Source organism: Mauremys mutica, chromosome 3, assembly GCF_020497125.1.
Source record: "Mauremys mutica isolate MM-2020 ecotype Southern chromosome 3, ASM2049712v1, whole genome shotgun sequence".
In the NCBI taxonomy this organism is placed as follows: Eukaryota; Metazoa; Chordata; order Testudines; family Geoemydidae; genus Mauremys; species Mauremys mutica.
The window spans coordinates 93899788-93923880 of record NC_059074.1 but is presented as its reverse complement, the minus strand read 5'-3'; the positions used below and the strand labels follow the sequence as shown (position 1 = coordinate 93923880).

The 24093-nt window shown below is 42.4% G+C and overlaps 1 protein-coding gene across 2 annotated transcripts in view; it reads right to left on the bottom strand.

Moving 5' to 3' along the window:
* Positions 1–1293: 1293 nt before the first annotated feature.
* PKIB (cAMP-dependent protein kinase inhibitor beta) overlaps positions 1294–24093 on the bottom strand; it is a 92325-nt gene continuing 69525 nt past the window's right edge. For both annotated transcript variants that reach the window (XM_045011006.1, XM_045011009.1), the window contains exons 2-4: positions 12763–12827; positions 10065–10245; positions 1294–2327 (exon numbers count right to left, since the gene is read on the bottom strand). In XM_045011006.1, coding sequence (XP_044866941.1) covers positions 2242–2327; positions 10065–10218 — 240 coding nt within the window. In that variant the 5' untranslated portion in view covers positions 10219–10245; positions 12763–12827 and the 3' untranslated portion in view covers positions 1294–2241. The remainder of the gene's footprint in view (positions 2328–10064; positions 10246–12762; positions 12828–24093) is intronic.

Here is a 24093-nt window from a genome sequence, read left to right as displayed (position 1 = left end):
CTAAAAATTCAGTTTTTGTTGGCCAGAATCCAGTCACCAATTCCATATGCCCATTTTGGCAAGGGAAGAGATTTTCAGGTCTAGCAAACAGCATGTCTCCCCACTTTATAAACTGTAGCCCAATAGCTAGGGATTTGCATGGGATGTAGGGAAATCTACGTTTGAATCCCTGTTCTGAACTAGGGATTTGAACTTGGAATTCCCATAACCACTAGGCCAGGGGTGGCCAACCTGAACCTGAGAAGGAGCCATAATTTACCAGTGTACATTGCCAAAGAGCCACAGTAATATGTTAGCAACCCCTCATCAGCTCCCCCACCCCCACTCCCAGTGCCTCCCACCCACCGGCAGCTCTGCTGATCAGCTGTTTTGTGGCGTGCAGGAGGCTGGGGGGGGGAAGGAGTGAGGGCACAGGGGGCGGGAAGGGGTGGAGTGGGGGCAGGGCCTGTGGCAGAGCCAGGGGTTGAGCAGTGAGCACTCCCCAGTACATTGGAAAGTTGGCGCCTGTAGCTCCAGCCCCGGTGTTGGTGTCTATACAAGGAGCCGCATATTAACTTCTGAAGAGCTGCATTTGGCTCCGGAGCCACAGGTTGGCCACTGCTGCACTAGGCTATAGGCTATTCTAAGGTGAGCTGCTCTCAGTTTCTCCTGTTGAAGTTGTTCCACTTTGTAGAAATACCTAAATATACATTGAACCAAAAAGAGAGAGTGAGAGAATGATTCTGTAGCCTGGTGATCAAGGCATTCACTTGGGAGGTAGGAGATGTGGATTCAAACCCCTCCTCTGAATTAGGCAGAGAAAAGATCACTTTGCCATCTTATAGATTGTGATGCAGCCCTGCATCTTGTCTCTAGGCTAGGGTGTGCATCATGCCCCTATCCCTCTATAGGGCAGCCAGTAGCATAGAGCCCCATTACTTTGGCTCCGTGTGGGATTTATGATCATCATCCTTTGAGTACTGCCAATACTCATGTACCATTAATACCTCCACCTGTAAGCCATACTCCAACAGAAACACACTGTGCAAATAAAAGTGCCTGATTATCAGAATTAGCTGCACTCTATACCTTTATAAGAATTTCAAATGACCATTGACTCCGATTCCAACACAAGTGCATGCATTTATGTGACTCTCTATCCTGAATAATAAAGGGCTACATACAAAATATTTTCAGGGATACAATCTTTGTAACAAAACATGAATGATCTTTTAGTGCAGGCAGAGAGTCTTTGTTTAAATATGTTTTAGTAAACCCAGAATGAATGGAATAGCTCTGTCATAAACGGACAAACAAACAAACCACAAATGAAACAAAAACATTGTGTATTATGGTACCGCTGATTCATTCCTTGCCATACAGGAGAGACATCAAAGATTCAAGAACACAAAAGAGACGGGATCTATTTAATATCCAGGGCAAGAGTAAACAATTTAAATCACTTACAAATGTTGCTATTTTATTTTAAATACATCTGAACAAATAGAGCATTGAGGCTGTGCACAGAAAAGACAGAAGGAGTATGATTGTTGGGAATAGAAGAACCCAGAGATTATCTGCCTGGGGATAGGGCTGAATAAACTGAAGAGATTTTCAAAAAGTTTTTTTGTTTTTTAAGATGTATATAGAACATTTTGGAAAAGAAGAGGAGAAAAATGTGTTTTGTTTCAGGCTTTTTCACCTCATTTCTCTTCCCAAAGAGAACAAAAATCTCAGAAAGTTCCAAAAGTTTGTACATCATGGATGTATGTGTTTCTTCTATCTTTAAAGGTCAAAAAAATCCCCTCCCTATCTGCACCCCAATACACTTGACATAATCTCATCTTGGATGGGAAACATGACTTGGTGTCACTGAAAAAAATAATTTGGAAAATTAATCGGAGTTATATTTAGCATGGTTATTGTGTGGTGTACAACTGTTAACCATAATCATTGAAATGATCAAAAAGGGTTTGGTTGGATTAGTATTAATATGGTGCGACTGACAACAATTAAAAAAAAAACCCAACATACATTCTTTAGCTTTTTCCTGGCTGTGATTTGTAGATTACTTGCTTTTTGATGGACTACAGTAGAAAACAGCATGAAAACCCTAAGTAGTAGCTGCAAGTTAATGTCATCCAGATACAATTGTTTTGAATAGTCCTGCCCAGACCACTACCGTTTCTACTAGGGCTTGGAACCTGTGAAAAGCAGAACATTTGTAAAGTCTGTCAATGGTCATTGTAAATCCAGCAATCTCTAGAGATTAGGATTAGATTTTCCTTCTATCTCTGGGTTTTCCAACATGACTTCGGATGATATTTCTCCACCTTCTGCTTCTTCATCTAAAGAGACATAAATACATGATAAAACACCCAGCACATGCATTCTCATGCAAGAGACTGGCTATTTAATCAAAGATAAATATTTATTGATCACTGCTAGTATCAACTGGCTCTTAACTACCACAGTGACAGATGTTTTAGCAAAAACATTCAACAGCTAGAATAGATAGCTTAGACAGATAGGACTTGCATCTCATTTTCCAACAGCAATTCTCTGTTGATGCTGAGTTGCTTGCCCTGTGCTTATACTGATCAATGGGCATTTGGTTTTAAGATTCAAATTGGAGATAATTTCTTTAATTTTTCTCTTGTCATTTCCCAAGATAAGAAAGAATTTCATATCTCTGAGTGTTGCTTGGTTGCACATAGAGAATGTTACAATGTATGGGGCTGCCCGTTATGGTATGACTGACTTTTCTTAGCACTGAAATGCTTCATAGACTCCACTTTGCCTTTGCAAGGTGAAGATTTTCTTTCTAATTTAGAAAGTTCTCTTATGGACTGGGTTAGAGTGATTGTTTGAATACAACAAAACCAAGGTAGCCTGAAAAGATAATTAAAATAGAATTCCACTATATAACTTCTGATATATTATACTGTTAATTCTTTACGACTGATTAAATATACAAGTAAATATAAACTGCCCTGTTTTGTTTTCTTTACTGCTCAGCAACCGTTTCTAAAACTATACTGCCCTCAAGCCACATGTGGCAGAACCACTGATGTCAATGGGATTTGCACACCCAAATCTAGGCCAGACTATGGCTTTTAGGGATCCGTTCAGACCAGGTAGCTCTGATTTAAACATACATTACTTGGCCGTGGAGCTCTCTGAGTCCTATGAAGTTTGACTGTCAGAACCTAAGGGGTAAATTTTCAGCAAGCAGCTCTAAGAACTTGCCATAAAACTACCATTAGCAAGAAGAACTGTGTATCTGCCAAAGTGAAAATATGCAACTAAGCATCATCCCCTTCATGAGTTGCTTAGCACCCTGATTGAGCTGCTCATGCTTGCATACAGCTGCAATGAGCTAGCTCTAATTCTAGAGCAGGGGTTCTCAACCTGCGGGTCAGGACACCTCAGGGGGTCATAAGGTTATTATGTGGGGGGCCGCGAGCTGCAGCCTCCACCCCAACCCCACTTTGCATCCAGCTTTTATAAGAGTGTTACATATATAAACATGGCTTTAATTTATAAGGCGGGGCTTGTTATGTGAAAGGGTGCTTTGTGAAAGAGGTCACTAGTACAAAAGTTTGAGAACCACTGTTCTAGAGTGATTGTGGTGACAGCTAATTTATCCTCTGCTCTTAGTCCTTGCACAGCCAGCGCTGATTGGCTGAGAAAGAAGCCATATTGCGGTCATCTGCCAGTAAGTAAGAACTTTATTGAGCTGACCACTAGCTGGTTCCTTCACAGGAAGCCAATTTCTAGGTAGGCTCAGAATAAGTAACTCCCACAAAGGGGATGTGGAAGCAGGGAAAGAATTAATAAGGATTTGAAGGGGATCTTAGTGCATGTCAGTCAGTTAGCAAGAGTTAGCCCAGCTGTAACCCTAATGACGTGAGACTTCTAGAAGCAAGGATAGTGTGAGGCAGAGGGAAAGAACTGTGTAAAAAGTTATTACGACCTTGTAACTGATAAACCAAATATGCAGACTGGTGTCTTCTAGGAGTGAGAAAAATAAGATAGCAGGATGGCTTATGTATAAACAAAATGCAGTTGTTGCTCATTATCATCTGTATTATTGCTAGTTATTGTTTGTAACAAAGGTATAAATGCTTGCTGTAATTGTTTACCAGTTGAGAGACCTGTCCGGGACTGGGGCGACCCTGTGTCCTAGGGCACTCTCTCCCTCCATTGTAATTACTGGAGAAATAATAAAGTATTTGATTTTGCTGCACCCAAACGAAAAAGCGAGAACTGAGTTTTTCTCCGACAGGGAGGAATCTAAGCATTAACTTGATGTGATCTTTACAGCACACAGGGCTACACCATAGACCAATGTATGCAGCTCCCATCCTATGCTCCATGTGGAAGGGCATCTTGGCTTTTCACCAGTATTATAGTGGTTTATGGCATCTTCGAGACAATGTAAAACTTATGGCCCACAAGCATTAAGGAAGGACAAACCTATTTGGATAAAGTCTCCAAGATCACCACCTACATTTAAACCCAAATTGAATTTCCTTTCAGATATGGAAAACTATGGCTTGCTTTAAAAAATAAAATCATTCCCCTCTGCACTTCTCCTCTCAGCTGGAAAAGAGGCTGTTCTTGAAGTATTTCTGGTTCAAGTGGACGGAGGAATTGCCAGAAACCTTGTAAGAAAATCCTTTCATTGTGAAATCTCCAGCTCGGTTGTAGATGAGGATCCAAACTTTTGGGTACTTGACCCTCCAAACTTTCTGGCCATTGTCTTGTCCTAAATTTACTTTCCAACAGTGTATATGGGCTACAATCTGTTGCATACATTGAGAATTCTTGAAATGGGTTTATGTGGCATTTACCAGAATGATACCATTCTGTAGCTAGTGTCAGGGAAACCCTCTGAGAACTCTCTGCTCATACAGCACCCCTGAGTCATCCCTAAAGTTAGAGCCAAATTGACCCCGATCCTGTGCAAATTTCCTATTACCTCATTTTCACCATTGCAAATTACTGATATCAGAAATGGAGGATTCAAAAGCAGCCTTTTTCAGAAACAGCACTGGTCTACAACAGTGTTAAGAGCAATTGACAATTCATTGTTCTTCCAATCTCTGCGATTACATCCCTGTATTCATGTGAAAGAAGCAGCACATTTTGCTGGAGCTACTGTATCTCTGTTTTATTTGTTCTTAATAATAGATTGGATGGGCACCAGGAGTGGATGATTATTCTGTCTGGAGGCCTAAATACTTACGTCATTTTGTGTAATGTCTTGGCATTTCTTTTAACAAGGTGGTCACTCTTTCATGTTCATTTTCATGTGGTAAAAGACTAAGGGGAGAGGCTCTGTGCTGTAAGAAGCACATTTGTTTTTTCCAACAACTAAGCTTTCCAGAGGCTAAAATGAAGCAAATGGGAGGAATCTTTCTTGATCTCCAGTTGTTTTGTTAACTCTATTTTATTGAAGTTAGTTATGTGTCTCTCTCTTAAGGGTGAGTGTGCTGAACTATATAAAGCTTAATAAGATTTTTTTAAGCCAATGAATATTTCATTGGGCTTGGCTAATGCAGTGTTTCCACCTCCACAGCTCCAGCTGTGAATAACAGCCCAAATCCACATTGTTCTCAGCTACATCCCATTCAGTAATGGAAATGGCAGCTCCCCAGTGGTGTAGTGGTAAAAAAAAAAAAGAGAAGTGGGTAAATGAACCTAAACTAAATTCTATATTCCCCAAATGTGAAATTGGTAATCTCCATTTACCTGCATTTACCCTCATTACACTATTGCAGCTCCCTTTTCCCCAGTCTGAGCATAAAGGGAACCATGCCGAGCTCAGAGTAGAAAGATTTATTACAGTTCTTGTCAAATGAAATCTTATACGTTGACCAACATAAATAATTCTCATTATAATATGTATCAAGAATGTGGTGAAGTGGACTCTTAGGGTATGTCTACATTGCAGTTAAAAACTCATGGCTGGCCCATGCCAGCTGACCCAGGCTCAGGCTAAAGGTCTACATTTAATTGCAGTGTAGATGCTGGGCCTTGTGCTGGGCTCTAGGATCCTGTGCAGTGGGAGGGTCCCAGAACTTCGGCTGCAGTCTGAGCCTGAACTACACTGCAATCTACACTGCAATTGAACAGCTCAAGTCCCACAACCCCAAATCAGCTGGCACAGGCCAGCCCCGGATGTCTAATTGCAATGTAGACATACCCGTAGTGCTACAGGAACTAAGGGCAGCCTCTGTCATAATGCAAATGCCTGCAGGGAGATATTAAAATCTCAGTTTCTCTAGAGGTCTGATCCAGCTCTCACTGAAGGAGAGTTTTTCCATTGATCTTAGGGCCTGATTCAGTTTCCATTACCTGCCTTCACTGCTGTCAGACTCTCAGGGCTGCCAGCACTAGGGCCTCCACTGCCCTCCCCTAAACCTAAGGCAATATGTTTGGACCACCCCTACTGTATTTCCCTTCTAGCTAAAGCAATCTTGTAACCATCATCAATTATCTTTGAAAATTCATGGAAGACGGGTGAGTTCCCAGAGGGCTGGAGAAGAGCAAACATAGCACCTATCTTTCAAAAGGAGAACAAAGGGGACCCAGGCAAGTACAGACTGGTGAGCCTAACTACAGTACCTGGAAAGATATTGGAACAAATTATTACACAATCAGTTTGTCAGGATGTCATAAATAAACAGATCAGGGTTAAGGTCTCTTTTACCTGTAAAGGGTTAACAAGCTCAGTAACCTGATGAACACCTGACCAGAGGACCAATCAAGGGACAGGATAATTTAAAATCTCTGTGGAGGGAAGTCTTTGTCTGTGTCCTTTGTTTTGGATTGAGTCTCTTTTTGGATTTAAGAGAGATCAGTCATATCCTTCAAGTTCTCCAAGTTTCCTGAAATAGCCTCTTCTATTCAATATAGTGAGTATTAGTTAAAAAGGCGGATTAGTCTTTTGAGTTACTTTCTGTATTTGCAATTGTGTGTTTGCTGGATAAATTCTTTATTCCTGTTTGCTGTTACTTTTATTATTCTGAGGAGGAGGGAGGGGGGAAGTCTCTCCAGGTTTATAAGTCAGACCCTGTGATATTTTCCATCCTGGTATTACAGAGATAGTGTACTTTCTTTCTTTCTTTCTTTAATAAAATCTTTTCTTTTTTAGAACTTGATTGATTTCTTCCCTTGTTTGGATTTTCAGGGGAAGGGGAGGGGGGAAAAGTGAATCCCTCTTTGTTTGATTCAAGGAGTTTGAATTAAGGTATTTTTCCCAAGGACTAAGGGAAGGGGAGGGGGAAAAGTGAATCCCTCTTTGTTTGATTCAAGGAGTTTGAATCAAGGTATCTCTCCCAAGGACAAGGGGAGGGGGAAGAAGGTGAGGGAAATGGATTATTTCCCTTTGTGCTGAGATTCAAGGTGTTTGGATCTGTGTTCCCCAGGGAAGTTTTTGGGGGAACAGGGAGTGTGTCAGACACTTAAAACTTGACTGGTGGCAGCGAGAACCAGATCTAAACTAGGATTTTAGTTTAGAGGAGTCCATGCAGGTCCCCATCTTGTGAACGCTAAAGTTCAAAGTGGGGAATAAACCTATGACACAGGATCTAGAGGATAATAGGGTTATAAGGAATAGCCAGCACACATTTGTCAAGAACAAATCATGCCAAAGCAACCTAATTGTCTTCTTGGACTGGGCTACTGGCCTAGTGGATAGGGGAGAAGTAGTCAAGGATTTTGACACATTCCCACATGATAGTCTTATAAGCAAATTAGGGAAATGGGGTACAGATGAAATTACTACAAGGTGGGTGCACAACTGGTTGAATGACCATACTCAAAGAGTAGTTACCAATAGTTTGTTGTCAAACTGGGAAGGCATAACTAGTGGGGTCCCATGGGTCAGTCTTGGGTCCAGTTCTATTCAATATTTTTAAAGGCCTTGGGTAATATACAAGAAAACATACTTATAAAATTTGCAGATAACACCAAACTGGGAAGGATTGCAAGCTCTTTGGAAGACAGGATTAGAATTCAAAATGACCTTGACAAATTGGAGAATTGGTCTGAAACAAACAAGATGAAATTCAATAAAGATGACTGCAAAGTACTACAGCTAGGAAGGAAAAATCACATGCACGACTACAACATAGGGAATAATTGGCTAGGTGGTGGTACTGCTGAAAAGAATCTGGCGGTTCTAGTGGATCACAAATTGAATATGTGTCAACAATGTGATGCAGCTGCAAAAAAGGCTAATATCATTCTGGGGTGTATTAACAGGTGTGTCAAATATAAGACATGGGAGGTAATTATCCCATCCTGCTCGGCATTGGTGAGGCCTCAGCTGGAGTATTATGTCCATTTCTGGGTACCGCACTTTAGGGAGGATGTGAACAAATTGGAGAGAGTCCAGAATAGAGCAACAGAAATGATTAAAAGTTCAGAAAATCTGACCTATGAGGAAATGTTAAAAATATTGTGCGTGTTTAGTCGTGAGAAAAGAAGATTAAGGGGAAGACCTGATAACAGACCTCAAATATGTTAAGAGCTGTTATAAAGAACTTCTTGTCAGAGGATATTGTGAAGGCCAAGACTAACAGGGTTCAAAAAAGAACTAGATAAACTCATGGAGGACAAGTCCATTAATGGCTATTAGCCAGGATGGGCAAGGATGGTGTCCCTAACCTCTGTTTGCCAGAAGCTGGGAATGGGCGATGGATCATTTGATGATTACTTGTTCTGTTCATTTCCTCTTGGGCACCTGGCATTGGCCACTGTTGGAGGACAGGATACTGGGCTAGATGAAGCTTTGGTCTGACCCAGTATGGCCGTTCTTATGTTCTTATATTCTAAAGAGGACAGTGATCATTTGTTTTCCATGTCCACTCAAAGTAGGACATAATGTTCTGGGCTTAATCTTCAGCAAGGGAGATTTAGGATAGACATTAGAAAAAGAGGTTGGACAAATACCTGTCAGGGATGGTCTAGGTTTATTTGGTTCTGCTTCAGCATTGGGTGCTGGACTCGATTACTTCTCAAGGTCTCTTCCAGCCCTACATTTCTATGATTCTTCTTTCTGTGCCCATCTCTTTCCCCCCTCTACTTTATAATGCTCTGCCCTTTAACTTTGTGCTTCTGTTCTCCAAACACATACACCCTAAATTTCTGATTATTTTTCCACCCTTCTCATTTCAAGCCAGCAGGTGGCAAGTTGATACCTTTTTACTTCTCTACTCAAGTGCTCTATCTTCCTGTGGGATCTGCTGAGAAAAGGTCTGCCTGTTCATTACCCTCTCACAAGTCCCCCATGATCCACGGTGGGTTGGAAATATCAGTTATAAATCCTCAGAGGTATATGAAACTGCAGATAAGACGACCATGGAAGATAAATAATAGGAACAGCTTGTCTCTTTGAGAGCACCAAGGGGCCAGAAACTAGCTGAGAATCCCCATCGGTTGAGAAAATTCTCAGCTGGGGTAAAGCTGGTGTAGCTGTCTCCTCACCACCCCTTCTCCACCCTGGCAGAGGAGGACAAGGCAGAACACAGCTCGCCTCCACAAATTCACAGCTGGGGTAATAGGTACATCCCTAGATGGCTCTGATATATGCTTGAGTTGTGGCCAAAGCTGCAGTGGTTTTGGAATTGGGGTGCTGTAAGTGGCTTCCTGACACCTCTTGCCCTCCTGTGCTGAGACCCCAGTGCAGAAGAGAATCTGGCACATAAGGCAAGTAACTGACTAACAAGATGATCGGTGGCACAACAGTGTTGTGGTGTGGATGGTTGTTTTTTGTTGTTGCTGCTGCATGGATTTGGAATTCATCTTATAATTCCAGCTCCCCAGCTAGTGAACAACAGGCATAAGGGTGGATATGGCAAGTTTAGCTGAAGTCTGGTATAAAATTAACCTTTCTCAATTACTGGGCACAACTAATGGCTGCTTTGGAAAACAGATGCAAATTTAGTTTTAGCTGGAGAAGAAATACTACCATTGCACTTGACATCATAAGTGAAAGAAGTGGTAAAAGTCTTGGGAGAAAATAGAGGATAACTGCATGAAACCCTTAGTTCTCACCAATTTGTTGGCATTACCTTTTGACACAGAAAGTTCAGCTAGTTTGTGTGGCAGGTCTGAAGTCCCTGCCCCAGCCCCAGCAGGAGAACCCAGAATATCTGGTAAGGCATTTCGGCGGCCTGCCCTTCCCGATGCTGCAAAATCTGTGACCACAGGCTCCACATCAGTCATTTCTAACTTCTTTCTTCATAGCAACATCTGCAGACAGAATACACACACACACACACAAAAGTGTAATCTGTCTTGAAACATGCAGTAATCCTGTTACTTAACAATGGAAGGTAGTCAGCTTCTGAACAATCAAATACCAACAGCTTGTGAAAAGTGACCAAATAGTGCTTTCTTAATAAATGTTACATACCTCAATACTCCACTGCCATAACTTTATCTATGCTCTGAGAAAACATTTCACTGTTCATTTCCATCAGTTTCCATTTGTACTTTAGCATCACAAACACAGACTAGCATCAGGGCTGCCCAGAGGATTCAGGGGGCCTGGGGTCTTCGGCGGTGGGGGCAGCAGGTCCCGGGGCGGAAGGACCACCCGCTGCCGAATTGCCGCCGAAGACCAGGAGAGGAAGAAGCTCCGAGGGCCCGGGCCCCACGAGAGTTTTCCGGGGCCCTCGGACCAAGTGAAGGGCCCCATTTCAGGGCCCCCAAAAAAGTCTCGTGGGGGCCCCTGTGGGGCCTGGGGCAAATTGCCCCACCTGCCCCCCCCTCTGGGTGGCCCTGACTAGCATAATGGATAGCTCCCAGTACCAACAAGGTACCTATAAATAGAGGCAGCCTTTCTAGGAGACACTTGTATTGGGGGGAGGGGTGTCCTGATCCCTTTTCTTTTTTTGTCTTTGTAGGTGGTTTTACCAGACAGTCACTTGGAAGGGAATTGAAACTCTGCCTTGCTACGTTGTCTCTGAGGATCAGTCAGTGGGTTGTATTAATTAATAATTAATCATTATTATTATTATCCTTATTTAAGCTGAAACAAAATCCTTCCACAATTGGAGCGAGGTGTAAAGAAAGGACTCTGTGCTTTAGATCTGACAAAGAACTAAACATAAAACCTCACAATTCCACAAAAGTCCTTTATCCTGCAAGTACAGGTGCTTTTACTTTGCCCTGTTCCCATAGAAATACTTTTAGTAGGTTTAAATAAGACATGTTGTCTCTTACAGATAATGTCCTTGTGTAAATAGGTAGAACCAGTATTTCCCTATCAGGGGCGGCTCCAGGCACCAGCACGCCAAGCGTGTGCTTGGGGCGGAAAGCTGCGGGGGGCGCTCTGCCGGTCGCCGCGAGGGCGACCGGCAGGTTGCCTTCGGCGGCACACCTGCGGAGGGTCCACTGGTCCCGTGGCTTCGGCGGACCTCCCGCAGGCGTGCCGCCGAATCCGCGGGACTGGGGACCTCCCGCAGGCAAGCCGCTGAAGGCAGCCTGCCTGCCGTGCTTGGGGCGGCAAAATACCTAGAGCCGCCCCTGTTCCCTATGCACTAGAAGCCTGCTTCAAAGCCCATTGCAGTCAGTGGAAAGGCTCCCATTGACTGCAGTGGGCTTTGGATCTGGCCTTAGGGGACCGAGAAAAGTTATTTGCATGCAAAAGTGTTTGCAGGATCTGGCCCTGGCATATCAGCTGAGGTGGGAGGGTCTGCCCCCAAAGGGGCGGGACAGGGTGGGGTGGGGAGAATAGTGTTTCAAAGTGTAATGTGTATGAATAGTTTGTAGCAATTACAAATAGTAACTGAAATTAACAGCAATAAAACAATTTGTCCATGATATAAATAATTTGTGGTAACAATAAGAGTAAAGTCTATCAATCAAATACTAATTGCTCCATTTAAAGTAATATTTACTTCCTTTTGGGGAGTTTGGCTGTCTTTTTCATAAATATGGTCAATACTTAAAATGGGGAGGGGAAAGAAGGCGTTGTCTGAATGGAAGACTAGGAATTTTGAGGTTCTTACCCTGACATTCTTCATGGCAATTGTCCCTATTTAGAAGAGATTTTTTTTAAAGGAAAATATAAATCATGTTACCACTCTGTTTCTCCTGTCTAGACTGCTACTTATAATATGTTTCATTTCTCTAGCACTTTTCACTTGAGAAGCATAAAGCATTTTACAGTCTCTAATACTGTCATCCTCACAACACCCCACTGTGGTAGGTCAGAGTTAGTATCTCCAACTGAGGCAGGTAGAGATTAAACATGATTTGCTCAAGGTCACACAGGAAGGCTGTGGCAGAGTCAGAAATAGAACCCATTTCACCTGACTCCTAGTCCTGTGCTTCAGTGACAAAGATGATTCTTCCTCCCTTCTTGTAAACTCCTTGCAGATGTTTAGCTTCAATTTCAAGCATAAATATTCTAAATTCATCTTTGCATTTGTCAAGAGCTAAATATACTTTAAAAATTAATGGCCAATAGTGACAGGCATGAGCAAACTGTTTCACACAACATGAATGTATAAATGAACCACTCTGTTTAAACAAGGGCAGCCACTATAAGTGCAGGTCTGGTGGGCTAGTAGAACCTTCGTGCCTTGAATGCAAATGGGCACAGGTTCAGATCCTCACCAGTCTTGCCCAGATATGATTTAAATAAATATAAACTGATATAATTTTCTATCTAATATGCTACCCTGACAAGAAATGCTGAAAGGAGAGATCACATATTGCATATACATTATTCATCATAAATATTTGTCTGTTTTTACTTACTTCCTAGAGGATTTCTGAAGTTATTGCTCATGTGCTCAGTCTTCTCATGACAGCAAGGAAAGAGGCTGGAAATCAGATTTCAAAACAGAAAAGAGCAAAACTGTAATCAGTGTCTTCCTTAGCCATTAAACTTTTAAACATTGTTACTTATTCCTGGTGCCCAGCCCCCAGTACCACAGCAGCGCCTTCCTCTTTTGAGCTAGTCAGTTAGGTATTGTGGTGGATCTAGCCAGTCCAGTATTGTTCCTCTTTGACTGCTGTTTTTTAAAGATAAGCGGTGTTGTTGTAGCCATGTTGGCCCCAGGATATTAGGGGGGCAAGCTGGGTGAGGTAATATCTTGTATTGGACTAACTTTTGTTGGTGAGAGAGAAAAGCTTTCAAGCTGCATAGCTCAAAAGCTTGTCTCTCTCACCAAGAGAAATTGGTTCAATAAATTATCTCACCCACTTTGTCTCTCTATTTATTTAAAGACGCAGTTCAAAACTGGCCTCTGTTTTTAAAGGCCACAATGGAGGTCTTCCAACCTATGTCATGCATATGATCTCTCTACTCTTTTCTCTCAGGAACTGGCACCTCTGTCCCCCAATATAATTTGTGTATAGGAACCTCCCCAGCTACAGCTCCTACCATCTGAAACAAGCTTCCTGTATGGTATAATCTCCTTTCATCTACCTCATTTCAAATTTCATCTGAAAACCCTTTTTTCTCCATTACTCCCTCTTTTTTCTCCCTGATACAGTTTATCTGACTGTAATTGTATTGTGTAACTCTGGAAAGTATTTTGACATACAGTTTGCATCTATTTTATTTTTCTTAGATTTAGATTTATACATTAATAAAAATGTATCTAGCCACTGCTCTAGGCACTTCTGAGAAAAACTGAAAACACAGTCCCTCAATGTCCACCAGTTCAGCAGCCTGGTTTTGTGGCCACTATTGCAGTGTGGCCAGCCAAAAAATAATCAAAAATACCCCATGCTACCTACAAACACCTCCACTCATTTCCTCCTCCCTTTCCAGCATTGCTGAAAGGTCAGTAGATTTAGGATATTTCAGATCAAAGGGAGGAGTGAGCCCAAAAGTTGAGGGCCACTCAAAACATCCTGTCTGCAGCCCCTTTTCTTTTAACCCCAGGGTGCTCCAGCTCAGATTCCTTCTCTAATTACAGTTGTGGTTATATGGCATGAAGAGAGAGGTTGTCCCTCAGGTAGGCAGATTATAAATTTTATAGGCCAAAACCAACACCATAACTCCTCCTGTAGACCAACAGGCATGTATGAAAGACCCTATTCAGAATAATAAGGCATTGTATTGTGTAAAAAAGCCCATATTTTAATATTGTCAGAGATTTATTTTCCTAACTCTTTTTTACTATAATGATTTCTGTGGCCCACCTCCTCCCCTTCCTATGGTACCCTTGTACCCCTCTATTGTCCTAGCCTGTGAAGGTAGAGCTGGGAACTACTCTGTCATTATCTATTGTAGCCAAGTATCTGAAAAGGTCTGGTGTACCGTAATGTCTCAGTTTCAGTCTATGGGAGGGGGGAAGAAATAGACAATTACAGTGTGATTTGCCCATAGTCCAGGTAAAATTTCATTATTGTAGCTATCAGAAGTTTAAACAGGCATATTTTGGATACTTGGACAAAATATTGACGGGCAAACAACCAATTTTTTTTTTAAAGTGAGATCACTGGCTTATTGTTCCTTAGCTGCAGGACTTTCTGTCAGTGGCATACCCACCACTCCAGTCTCCTGAGAGAAATGATTCACAGAAGCTGACAGGGTTTATTAAAAGCAAATGCCAAAGGAAGAGACCGAATTACTTTCTTGAAAGTCAACATCACAGTCATTCTCAGGATCAAGAATAAAGTGTTTCATGGTGAATGGGACTAATAGGTGCCCCAACCCATATTCACTGTCAGCAATGTCTCTCTTTCACTCTATCAGGAAGCAGACAAATCACATATTTTTGAAGCCTTTTTTTCTCCCAGTCTTTTCCCTGAACGCAAGGCTTACTCGCAGACACATTACTGTGGTTATTCTGCTTGGGAGGACAGACTAATCCTCATGAGATGTCATAGTGCCTGACATTGGTATTGCTGCCAGTTCACACAAGAAACAGAAATTAAAAAACTGTCTCCACTTGGTATTCTTAAATATGTCTGTCTTTTCTAAATCTTCATACCTGGTTCTTAGGAAAATACACTTTCTGCCCACCGTCAAAGAGAGAGTTATATTTCTTAACACTGTCATCTTTTGAAAGTCCATTTTTTAAGAAGCCTTCCTGTATCAGAGAACTACACTCAAGAACATCTGGAGAATATGATATATAATAACTAAGAGTTAATGGCCCAGAGCCATATTAAGATTAATTCTGTATCTTGATGAACTCTCTAAGCATGGTCAACATCATTTAAGTAATAATTTATTCATGAAAAGCTTTCCATTTGTAAATAATAATAAGACTTTGTGCTCTTATAGAATTTTTCTCCAAAGATCTCTGGCTACAAGAGGGCTTTCATGTGACAGCAGCCTAGGCCCCTATTAAATGATTTACTACCTGCAGTGCAAATGAGAGGAAAATGACACCTTCTTAGCTAAGCAATTCCCGTGTTTTCATAACCTCTTTTGTTGTGATACGCTCTGATGGCATTACTACCTACTCCTAAGAATTTCTTCTATACTTAGGACTCCCTCATAATATATGCTAATACTATTGCTGGTGGGAAGAGGGAAACATTTTGAAGAGCTTGCCACCACCATTGTGTCTCCCACCATACGAGAAGTCTGCTATCATATATTCCAGTTAGACTGTATCCTGGGAGTTTGTCTCAATTCTTCACTGTTTCTGGACACCAAATTAATTACGGCTGCCAAAACCCTGTCACATGAGACCAGTAAAGTGGCTGCAGATGCTGGCCTACCCAATCCTAGCCATTGTGACTTCCAGGCTGGGTCCAGGCACCTTGCTGTACTTGGAAATGAATGTCCTGACCTTAAAAATACTCTGATTGGTCCAAAACACAGCAGCCTGGCTCCTAGGCAACACCAGTTTTAAAGAGCTCATCAACCCACTGCTCTGTTCTCTCCACAGACCTCCCTCCTCATAGAAAACCAACATATTGGCCCTCTTCTTTAAGACCTTCTAGGGCAATGGGCCAATGTGTGCTCTCAATAAGGGACCAAGACCTCCCTCGGCAGTGACATTCCACAGGAACAATGACAATGTCAACTTCAAGGGTGAAACTCACAAGAGCAGGGGAGAGATCGGTCTAAGCAACTGTCCAAAGACTCTGGAATTTCAGAGGAGGGGAGAATGATCACAGACCTCAAGGCCCTTACAAATAAATGTAAAACTTATTTCTTTATTCTAATCTTCCCCCAATAACACCCAGAGCAACACCAAAGAAAAAGAAGAGAAGAGGATGAAGAGAAGCTCACACACTTACATTAAAAGAAGAGAGGAAATTACTTTCCAGCATCTTCCTCTGGAGGAGGGAGAGATTAAGCCAGGGTCCAGCAAATGAGCTCTCAGTTCATTTTGGGGAAATATTCAACTATCTATAGTGATGGGTACCAAACAGGAACCTAGATAGATAGATACATGGATAGCACCTTTCATCAGAAAGAACAGGAGTACTTGTGGCACCTTAGAGACTAACAAATATATTTCAGCATAAGTTTTCGTGGGCTACAGGTCACTTCTTCGGATGCATAGAATGGAACACACAGACAGAAGATATTTATACATACAGAGAACATGAAAAGGTGGAAGTACGCATACCAACTAAGAGGCCAATCAATTGAGATGAGCTATCAGCAGTAGGAGAACAAAAACCTTTGAAGTGATAATCAAGATGGCCCATAGAAAGTGTGAGGAGAACTTAACATGGGGAAATAGATTCAATTAGTTTAATGACCCAACCATTCCCAGTCTCTGTTTAAATCTAAGTTAATTGTATCTAATTTGCATATTAATTCGAGTTCAGCAGTCTCTCTTTGGAGTCTGTTTTTGAAGTTTTTTTGTTGCAAAATTGCCACCTTCAAGTCTGTCACTGAGTGGTTAGCGAGGTTGAAGTGTTCTCCCACTGGTTTTTGAATGTTATGATTCCTGATGTCAGATTTGTGTCCATTTATTCTTTTGCGTAGAGACTGTCCGGTTTGGCCAATGTACATGGCAGAGGGGCATTGCTGGCACATGATGGCATATATCACGTTGGTAGATGTGCAGGTGAACGAGCCCCTGATGGCGTGGCTGATGTGGTTAGGTCCTATGATGGTGTCACTTGAATAGATATGTGGACAGAGCTGGCATCAGGTTTTGTTGCAAGGATAGGTTCCTGGGTTAGTGTTTATGTTGTATGATGTGCAGTTGCTGGTGAGTATTTGCTTCAGGTTAGGAGGCTGTCTGTAAGCAAGAACTGGTCTGTTTCCCAAGATCTGTAGAGTGAAGGATCATCTTTCAGGATAGGTTGTAGATCTTTGATGATGCGCCGGAGAGGTTTTAGTTGGGGGCTGAAGGTAATGGCTGGTGGCGTTCTGTTATTTTCTTTGTTGGGCCTGTCCTGTAGTAGGTGGCTTCTGGGTACTCTTCTGGCTCTGTCAATCTGTTTTTTCACTTCAGCAGGTGGGTATTGTAGTTTTAAGAATGCTTGATAGAGATCTTGTAGGTGTTTATCTCTGTCTGAGGGATTGGAGCAAATGTGGTTGTATCTTAGAGCTGGCTGTATGCAATGGATCGTGTGGTGTGTCCTGGATGGAAGCTGGAGGCATGTAGGTAAGTATAGCGATCAGTGGGTTTCCGGTATAGGGTGGTGTTTATGTGACCATTGCTTATTAGCACAGTAGTGTCTAGGAAATGGACCGCTTGTGTGGACTGGTCTAGGCTGAGGTTGATGGTGGGATGGAAATTGTTAAAATCATGGTGGAATTCCTCGAGGGTTTCTTTTCCATGGGTCCAGATGATGAAGATGTCATCAATGTAGCACTAGTAGAGTAGGGGCATTAGGGGATGAGAGCTAAGGAAGCGTTGTTCTAAGTCAGCCATAAAGATGTTGGCATACTGTGGGGCCATGCGGGTACCCATAGCAGTGCCGCTGACTTGAAGGTATATATTGTCCCCAAATATGAAATAGTTGTGAGTGAGGACAAAGTCACAAAGTTCAATGTATAAATATCTTCTGTCTGTGTGTTCCATTCTATGCATCCGAAGAAGTGAGCTGTAGCCCACAAAAGCTTATGCTGAAATAAATTTGTTAGTCTCTAAGGTGCCACAAGTACTCCTGTTCTTTTTGCGGATACAGGCTAACACGGCTGCTACTCTGAAACCTTTCATCAGAGGATCTCAGTGTGATTTTCAAACGTGAATAAAACTCACAACACACTGGGAAGGAGAGCATTGTAATTATTTTACAGATGGATAAAGGGAAGCACAGACGAGTGTAAGTGACTGGCACAATATCACACATGGAGTCAATAACCAAATCCAGGTGTCTTGAGTTCCACTTCCCTGTGCTAACCACTGAACAACACTCTTCCCAATAACTAACACGCACAAGTGACTCAAACCACAGAAAAGTTAAAGCAGAAAGGAAAATAAAATCCTCAACTTGGATTTCCCCCCATCCGTTTAGTTTCTTAATGAATGACGACAGTGAAAGCAAGGGCATAGCAAAGTGGTTTTCCCCACATCCTGAGCGCTGACCACATGGGCCTCTGCACTCTACTTCGTGACTCAGGAAGAGAATGCACAAGTGCCATTCCACCCAGGGAGACTGAATTACATCCCTGCGTCATCCTTTTCAATCCATTTACAATGAAGCAGCATGTATGAGTTTTTCCACAACTCTTGACATATTCTTGGTCTCATGTGGTTATACTAGCTACTTATGAGCTTGGGCATAACACTTAACCATTGTTATTTGTACTCAAAAAGTTTTTCATTCCTTTTGACTCCCTCTGTTCTCTGAAGCTTGACATGTTTGTGTTCCTGCTTGGGTCTTACGTTCTGGACCTGACACTTACTTGTTATGGCATTTGTGCACTGTGGAATTTCCAGCTATAGAGCTTCTTTTGGATCTGCTCCATGCTGATGGAATGCATTTCCATATGATTCCCTTAGTATTTTTAAGGTCAAACTTAAAACATGGTATTGCTGGTGTTGCACTCCATATGTTTTATAGAAATATGCATATGAGTATGAATATGATGTAACTGGAATATGCTTTATGTAAAAGGCCTCTTGTAAGTTATCATAACAAAGGTTATAAATTATTCTTACAATTTGTATGCATGTATCATTCTTGTATCTGAAGCTAGAAATATGAAGTACAACTCTGAGGTCCTACTGTAATTATGCAAAGTGTGGGCCATTAATGGTGGTTGAGAATCTTGATGACTCCCATTGACTAGGACAATTGGTTGTAAATGGTTTATTTACCTGCACACCTTCCTGTGTATGTGTGGGCCAACCCAGGAAGAATGGAGACTAGGGGTCTTACAGTGACATGTGACCATGTCACATGATACTGGAATCCATCTTAATCCTTGTACTTTTCCATTGATGAGGTGGGGGTGGGGACAAGCACAGACAAAAGATTCCTGCCTTGTGCCAAAGCTATAAAAGGGGGTGGAGCAGGACAAAAGGGTGGCCAGTCATGAGAAAACCTTTGCTTACCACCTGAAATGTCTGCTGGATTTCACAAAAACTGTACCAGGGAAAGGATTGGGCCCAGACTAGGAAGGCGTCTAGTCTGTGAAAGAAGCTTATTGGAACATCTTTGAGGGTGAGATATTACCTGTAATCAGTTTCTTAATGTATTAGGCTTAGACTTGCGTGTTTTGTTTTATTTTACTTGTGACTTACTTTGTTCTGTCTGTTATTACTTGAAACCATTTAAATATTACTTTTCATACTTAATAAAATCACTTTTGTTTATTGATAAACCCAGAGTAAGTGATTAATACCTGGGAAAGCAAACAGCTGTGGGTATCTCTCTATCAGTGATATAGAGGGGTGAACAATTTACGAATTTACCCTGTATAAGATTTATACAGAGTAAAATGGATTTATATGAGGTTTGAATCCCATTGGGAGCTGGGTGTCTGGGTTCTGGAAACAGGTAACCTGCCCAGCTATTTTTAATTAAAGTCTGAAGCTTTGGGGGTGTGGCCCAGACCCTGGGTCTGTGTTGCACCAGGCTAGCATGTCTGGTTCAACAAGGCAGGGTTCTGGAGTCCCAAGCTGGCAGTGGAAAACGAGCTCAGAGGTAATTTCAGCACATCGGGTGACAGTCCCAAGGGGATCTCTGTGACTGAACCCATCACAGTTGGTAGTTGTCCAGTCCTCTCAACTGGATTACAGCAATGCAAAATACCTGAGGACTTCAGTGCTTAGGAAACTCCAGCTAGTACAGAACTCTGTAACATATCTCAGCAACACTGGCTACTGTGAACACATCAGGCCTGTCTTCTGCTCTCTACACTGGCTTCCCATAGAATTCTGAATCAAGTTCAAGCTCTTAGTCCTTATGTTCAAGGAGCTGCTGGGCCCAGGGTATCTAAAAGAATAACTAAAGCTCTGGGATGAAGACTGTGGTCAACAACTTTCACACCTCTGGCACAATGGACCTCTCTAACATAAGGGTAAAGCTTGTCTGTGCATAAGACAGCTTCTTGCAGGCTAGTCCAAGACTGTGGAACAAACTTCCCTGGGAAGTAAGGACCATCACAAACCTCACCACATTCTGCTCTAAGTGCAAGGCACATTCCTCTGACCAGGCTGTCTCTAACAGAAAGACGTGTGTGTGTGTGTGTGTGTGTGTGTGTGTGTGTGTGTGTGTGTGTGTGTGTGTGTGTGTGTGTGTGTGTGTGTAAAAATTCCAAAACAAAACACTCCGCTACACACACCACTCCCACCTGGGGAGAGGATGATAGAACAAATGCATGACAGATGTGTGGTCATGTTGCTTAATGCACTACTGGAAGGCGCACAGACACTACAGTGATAAGCATGGTATAAAAAATCCATATAGATAGAATAGGTTCAATGTGGGTTGTGGGTTTGATATTTGGTTTGTATAGCACTGATACACTTTGAAGTTACTTTATAAAATGAAATAACATTAGTAACTGTCCAACTTTTCCCCTGAAAAAGAAAAAATGGGGGTAGGCATCAGGCTGAAAATTATTTCACAAATGATTGTCAGTAAGTAAAATTTAGGCTAAATACAGTGATATTTGCTGAAGACAGTCAATACTAGCCAAGAAAGCCATCACATTCCAAATGACTTTGGAAGAGTACAAGCTGTGACACATAAGAGCCTTAGTCGCATCCACAAGTGAGGTAATGCAGCTAGAGAGAAAAACAAAAAACAGATAAAGCCTATTGTATTTGCACATGGCTGAAAGAAATCAATCATGTCCAGACCCTGCTATAGAATAAGAAATTAAGCCCAGTGGCAAACCAAGCCAAATGCTGTCTCCAATGCTGTGGCCATCCAGTCTTACAGTGTTTCTGTTCCCTATTGAATAAGTGGCATAAATATATAATGTGCTACCTATGCATGTATCATGGATTTATAGGGGCTGTGTAATGCTCCCAGCCTTTCAACCACCTCCCAAGGGTCCACCCAAAATACAAGGGTGAGTTCCCAAGCTATCTACATCCAAGATTGTGCTTTTGGGCCCCAGCACCCTTCTTTCTCACTCTGTGGCTCTCACCAGGGACTCCTACTGAGATCAGACTACTGAGAGAGGTTTTAGCCTCTGAGGGAGCAATGCAACCCAGCAAGCATCTGCAGCAACACCAGGCAGCCTTTTCAAAACAAGGTAGTATTATTAGCCAACAGGAGCATAGCATACAAAAATTCTTAGATTAGTATGGAAAAGCCAAGCTCAACTGGGAGTCCAGTATTAGTAGAAGAAATGGCCACATCTTGGCTCCCTGTCTCTGTGTCTCTCTGTATGTGAGCCCAGTTCTTAACAGCCACCGGAAACCTCATTCCTTTGTTCTCCTGGCTCCAGCTACGCTGTGTTCACATGTTCAGCCTGCTTTGGCTTCCCAGTTAGAAACCATTTATGTCCCAGTCCTTGGTTCTTTCATTGTCTCCTCTGAGCCCTTCTTTCATATACATTGATTCCAGCCAGTTCTTGTTAAAGTATCTGGTATCAACCCAGATAAAATATATGATACCTTGCCATGCCTCATTCCCCTCTCCCCTAGGAGAAGTCAATCCTTTTATACTCAGTGTATAGCAATACAAAGGGGTGGGTAAACTAAGGCACACATATGGCTCCTAAACATATTCCCAAAAATTCCTAATTCATCACAGCACAGAATACACTTCTTGAGTGTATCCCAAAGGCCCCATATCCTTACTCCATTCATGATCCACCTCTGCCCTGATTCCTATTGGAAAACTTGCTGACTGGCAATGACAAGCTTGAGGAGTAGTTTGGGAATCATTTACATGTCCTATTTAATAGGCCAGATTTATCAGGATACTCTGGATGCTATAACCAGTCAGCTAAACTAGGCATGTGGCTGTTTTGCATTCCCAGAGCAGGACAAAGCAGCCAGAGAGTACCACTGCATTTGGCCTTATATGTATTGCATTTATTTAGCTCTGATAGTATACTTGTGTGTGTATGTACATATATAGTGTGCTTCAAACTGTTTATTTGTCTAGTGTTGCTTTATGAATTCCTTTGGGCAGGGATTGAGCCTTCTTTTCTGTCTGGAAAGTGTCTAACTAAGATCTTGTGGGTGCTGCCAGAAAATCAATACACAGATACATAATTCAGCAATTAATTATACCATACTTAGATTTCTTATTATATGCAGCAAATGCTGCCATTCTCAAATTAGCTTACTCCATTGCTGGAGAAAAAAATCCTACCATGCTCCACTGCATGCAGTTTTCTCCCTCAATGTTAGTCATATCACTTAGGCCTCAGATCCACAAAGGGACTTGGGTGCTGCAGCAATGAATGTCACTGAATGTCTAACTTTTAGGTACCTAAAAAAATAACAGAAACGACACTGAGATCTACAGAGTCTGAGCTAGGCAACTAGACTCCCTATACAATTAAAAGGGAAGAACTAGCACCTTAGACTGTGCTCCACAAAACTAGTACATTAGACGGGGAGCCACCTAAGCTAGTCAATGGGAGATGCTGATCAGAGGGGTGTGTGCGAAGACCCACCCCATCATGGAGATAGGCACCAAAGTCTGGGCTGCAGAGGGATGCTTATCTCTGCTTGCAATCCACAAACTGGGGGAAAATATGCCTGCGGGAGATCCACCGGAGCCGCCTGCCATCCTCCTGGCAACCGGCAGAGCGCCCCCTGCGGCATGCCGCCCCAAGCACGCGCTTGGCGTGCTGGGGTCTGGAGCCGCGGGACTGGTGACCGGCAAAGCGCCCCCCGCGGCATGCTGCCCTGCTTGGGGCGGCGAAATGTCTAGAGCCGCCCCTGCTGAGAATTTAACTGCCCACTTCACATAGCATATACTGACATCAAAGCAGCTTTTGATTCAGTCAATGGGACAGCATTTTGGCTCTCACTGAAAGGAGTTGGCATCCCAGATGTTCTGCTAAATCTGGTGGCCTGATCTTTACATTGGTACTGGTGCAAAAGTGTTGGTTCCTGGCTTTCACTGCATTTCTATACAACTTCAGGTGTGCAGCAGGGATATATTCTTGCCCCGGCACTATTCTGTTGAGCTATCAACTGGATATTAAGACTCATTGCTCCACAGGTGAGACTCAAGATTGGCCAAGAAGTGTTCACCGACCAAAATTACACTGACGATGCTGCCTTGCTCTTGGAGAAGAAAGAAAATTTCAGCCCCCGCTTCCAAGGTCTCTATGATGCTGCTCATATTACAGGGTTGAATGTCTCGTAGCAGAAGCCCAAGGTCAAGAATCTCAGAATTGGGCCATCAGGTACACCAGTGCATACAGGGTTGAGTACCATGCGAGTTCATCTACCTAGGCTGTAAGTAGGGTTCAAATAGTCTCAGGAAACTGGACATTCTTTGATGAATAGGTCTCGCTGCCTCCTGCATAAAGTCCATGTCTCGCTTAGGGATGCAAAAATATCTTTGCACTGAGACAAAGTTTGGGATCTGTCAAACATGTATACTACCTGTATTGCTATATGGGTCAGAAACCTGGACCCTTGTACAGGCAGACTTGGAGCAGCAAGAGGCATTCCATATATGCTATCAGTGCCAAATCCTATGCATAAAGTGATTTGACTTAGTGCAAAATGTCATAATTTCACAGAGATCTGGGCTTCCTTCAATGGCTTATTATATTCAAAA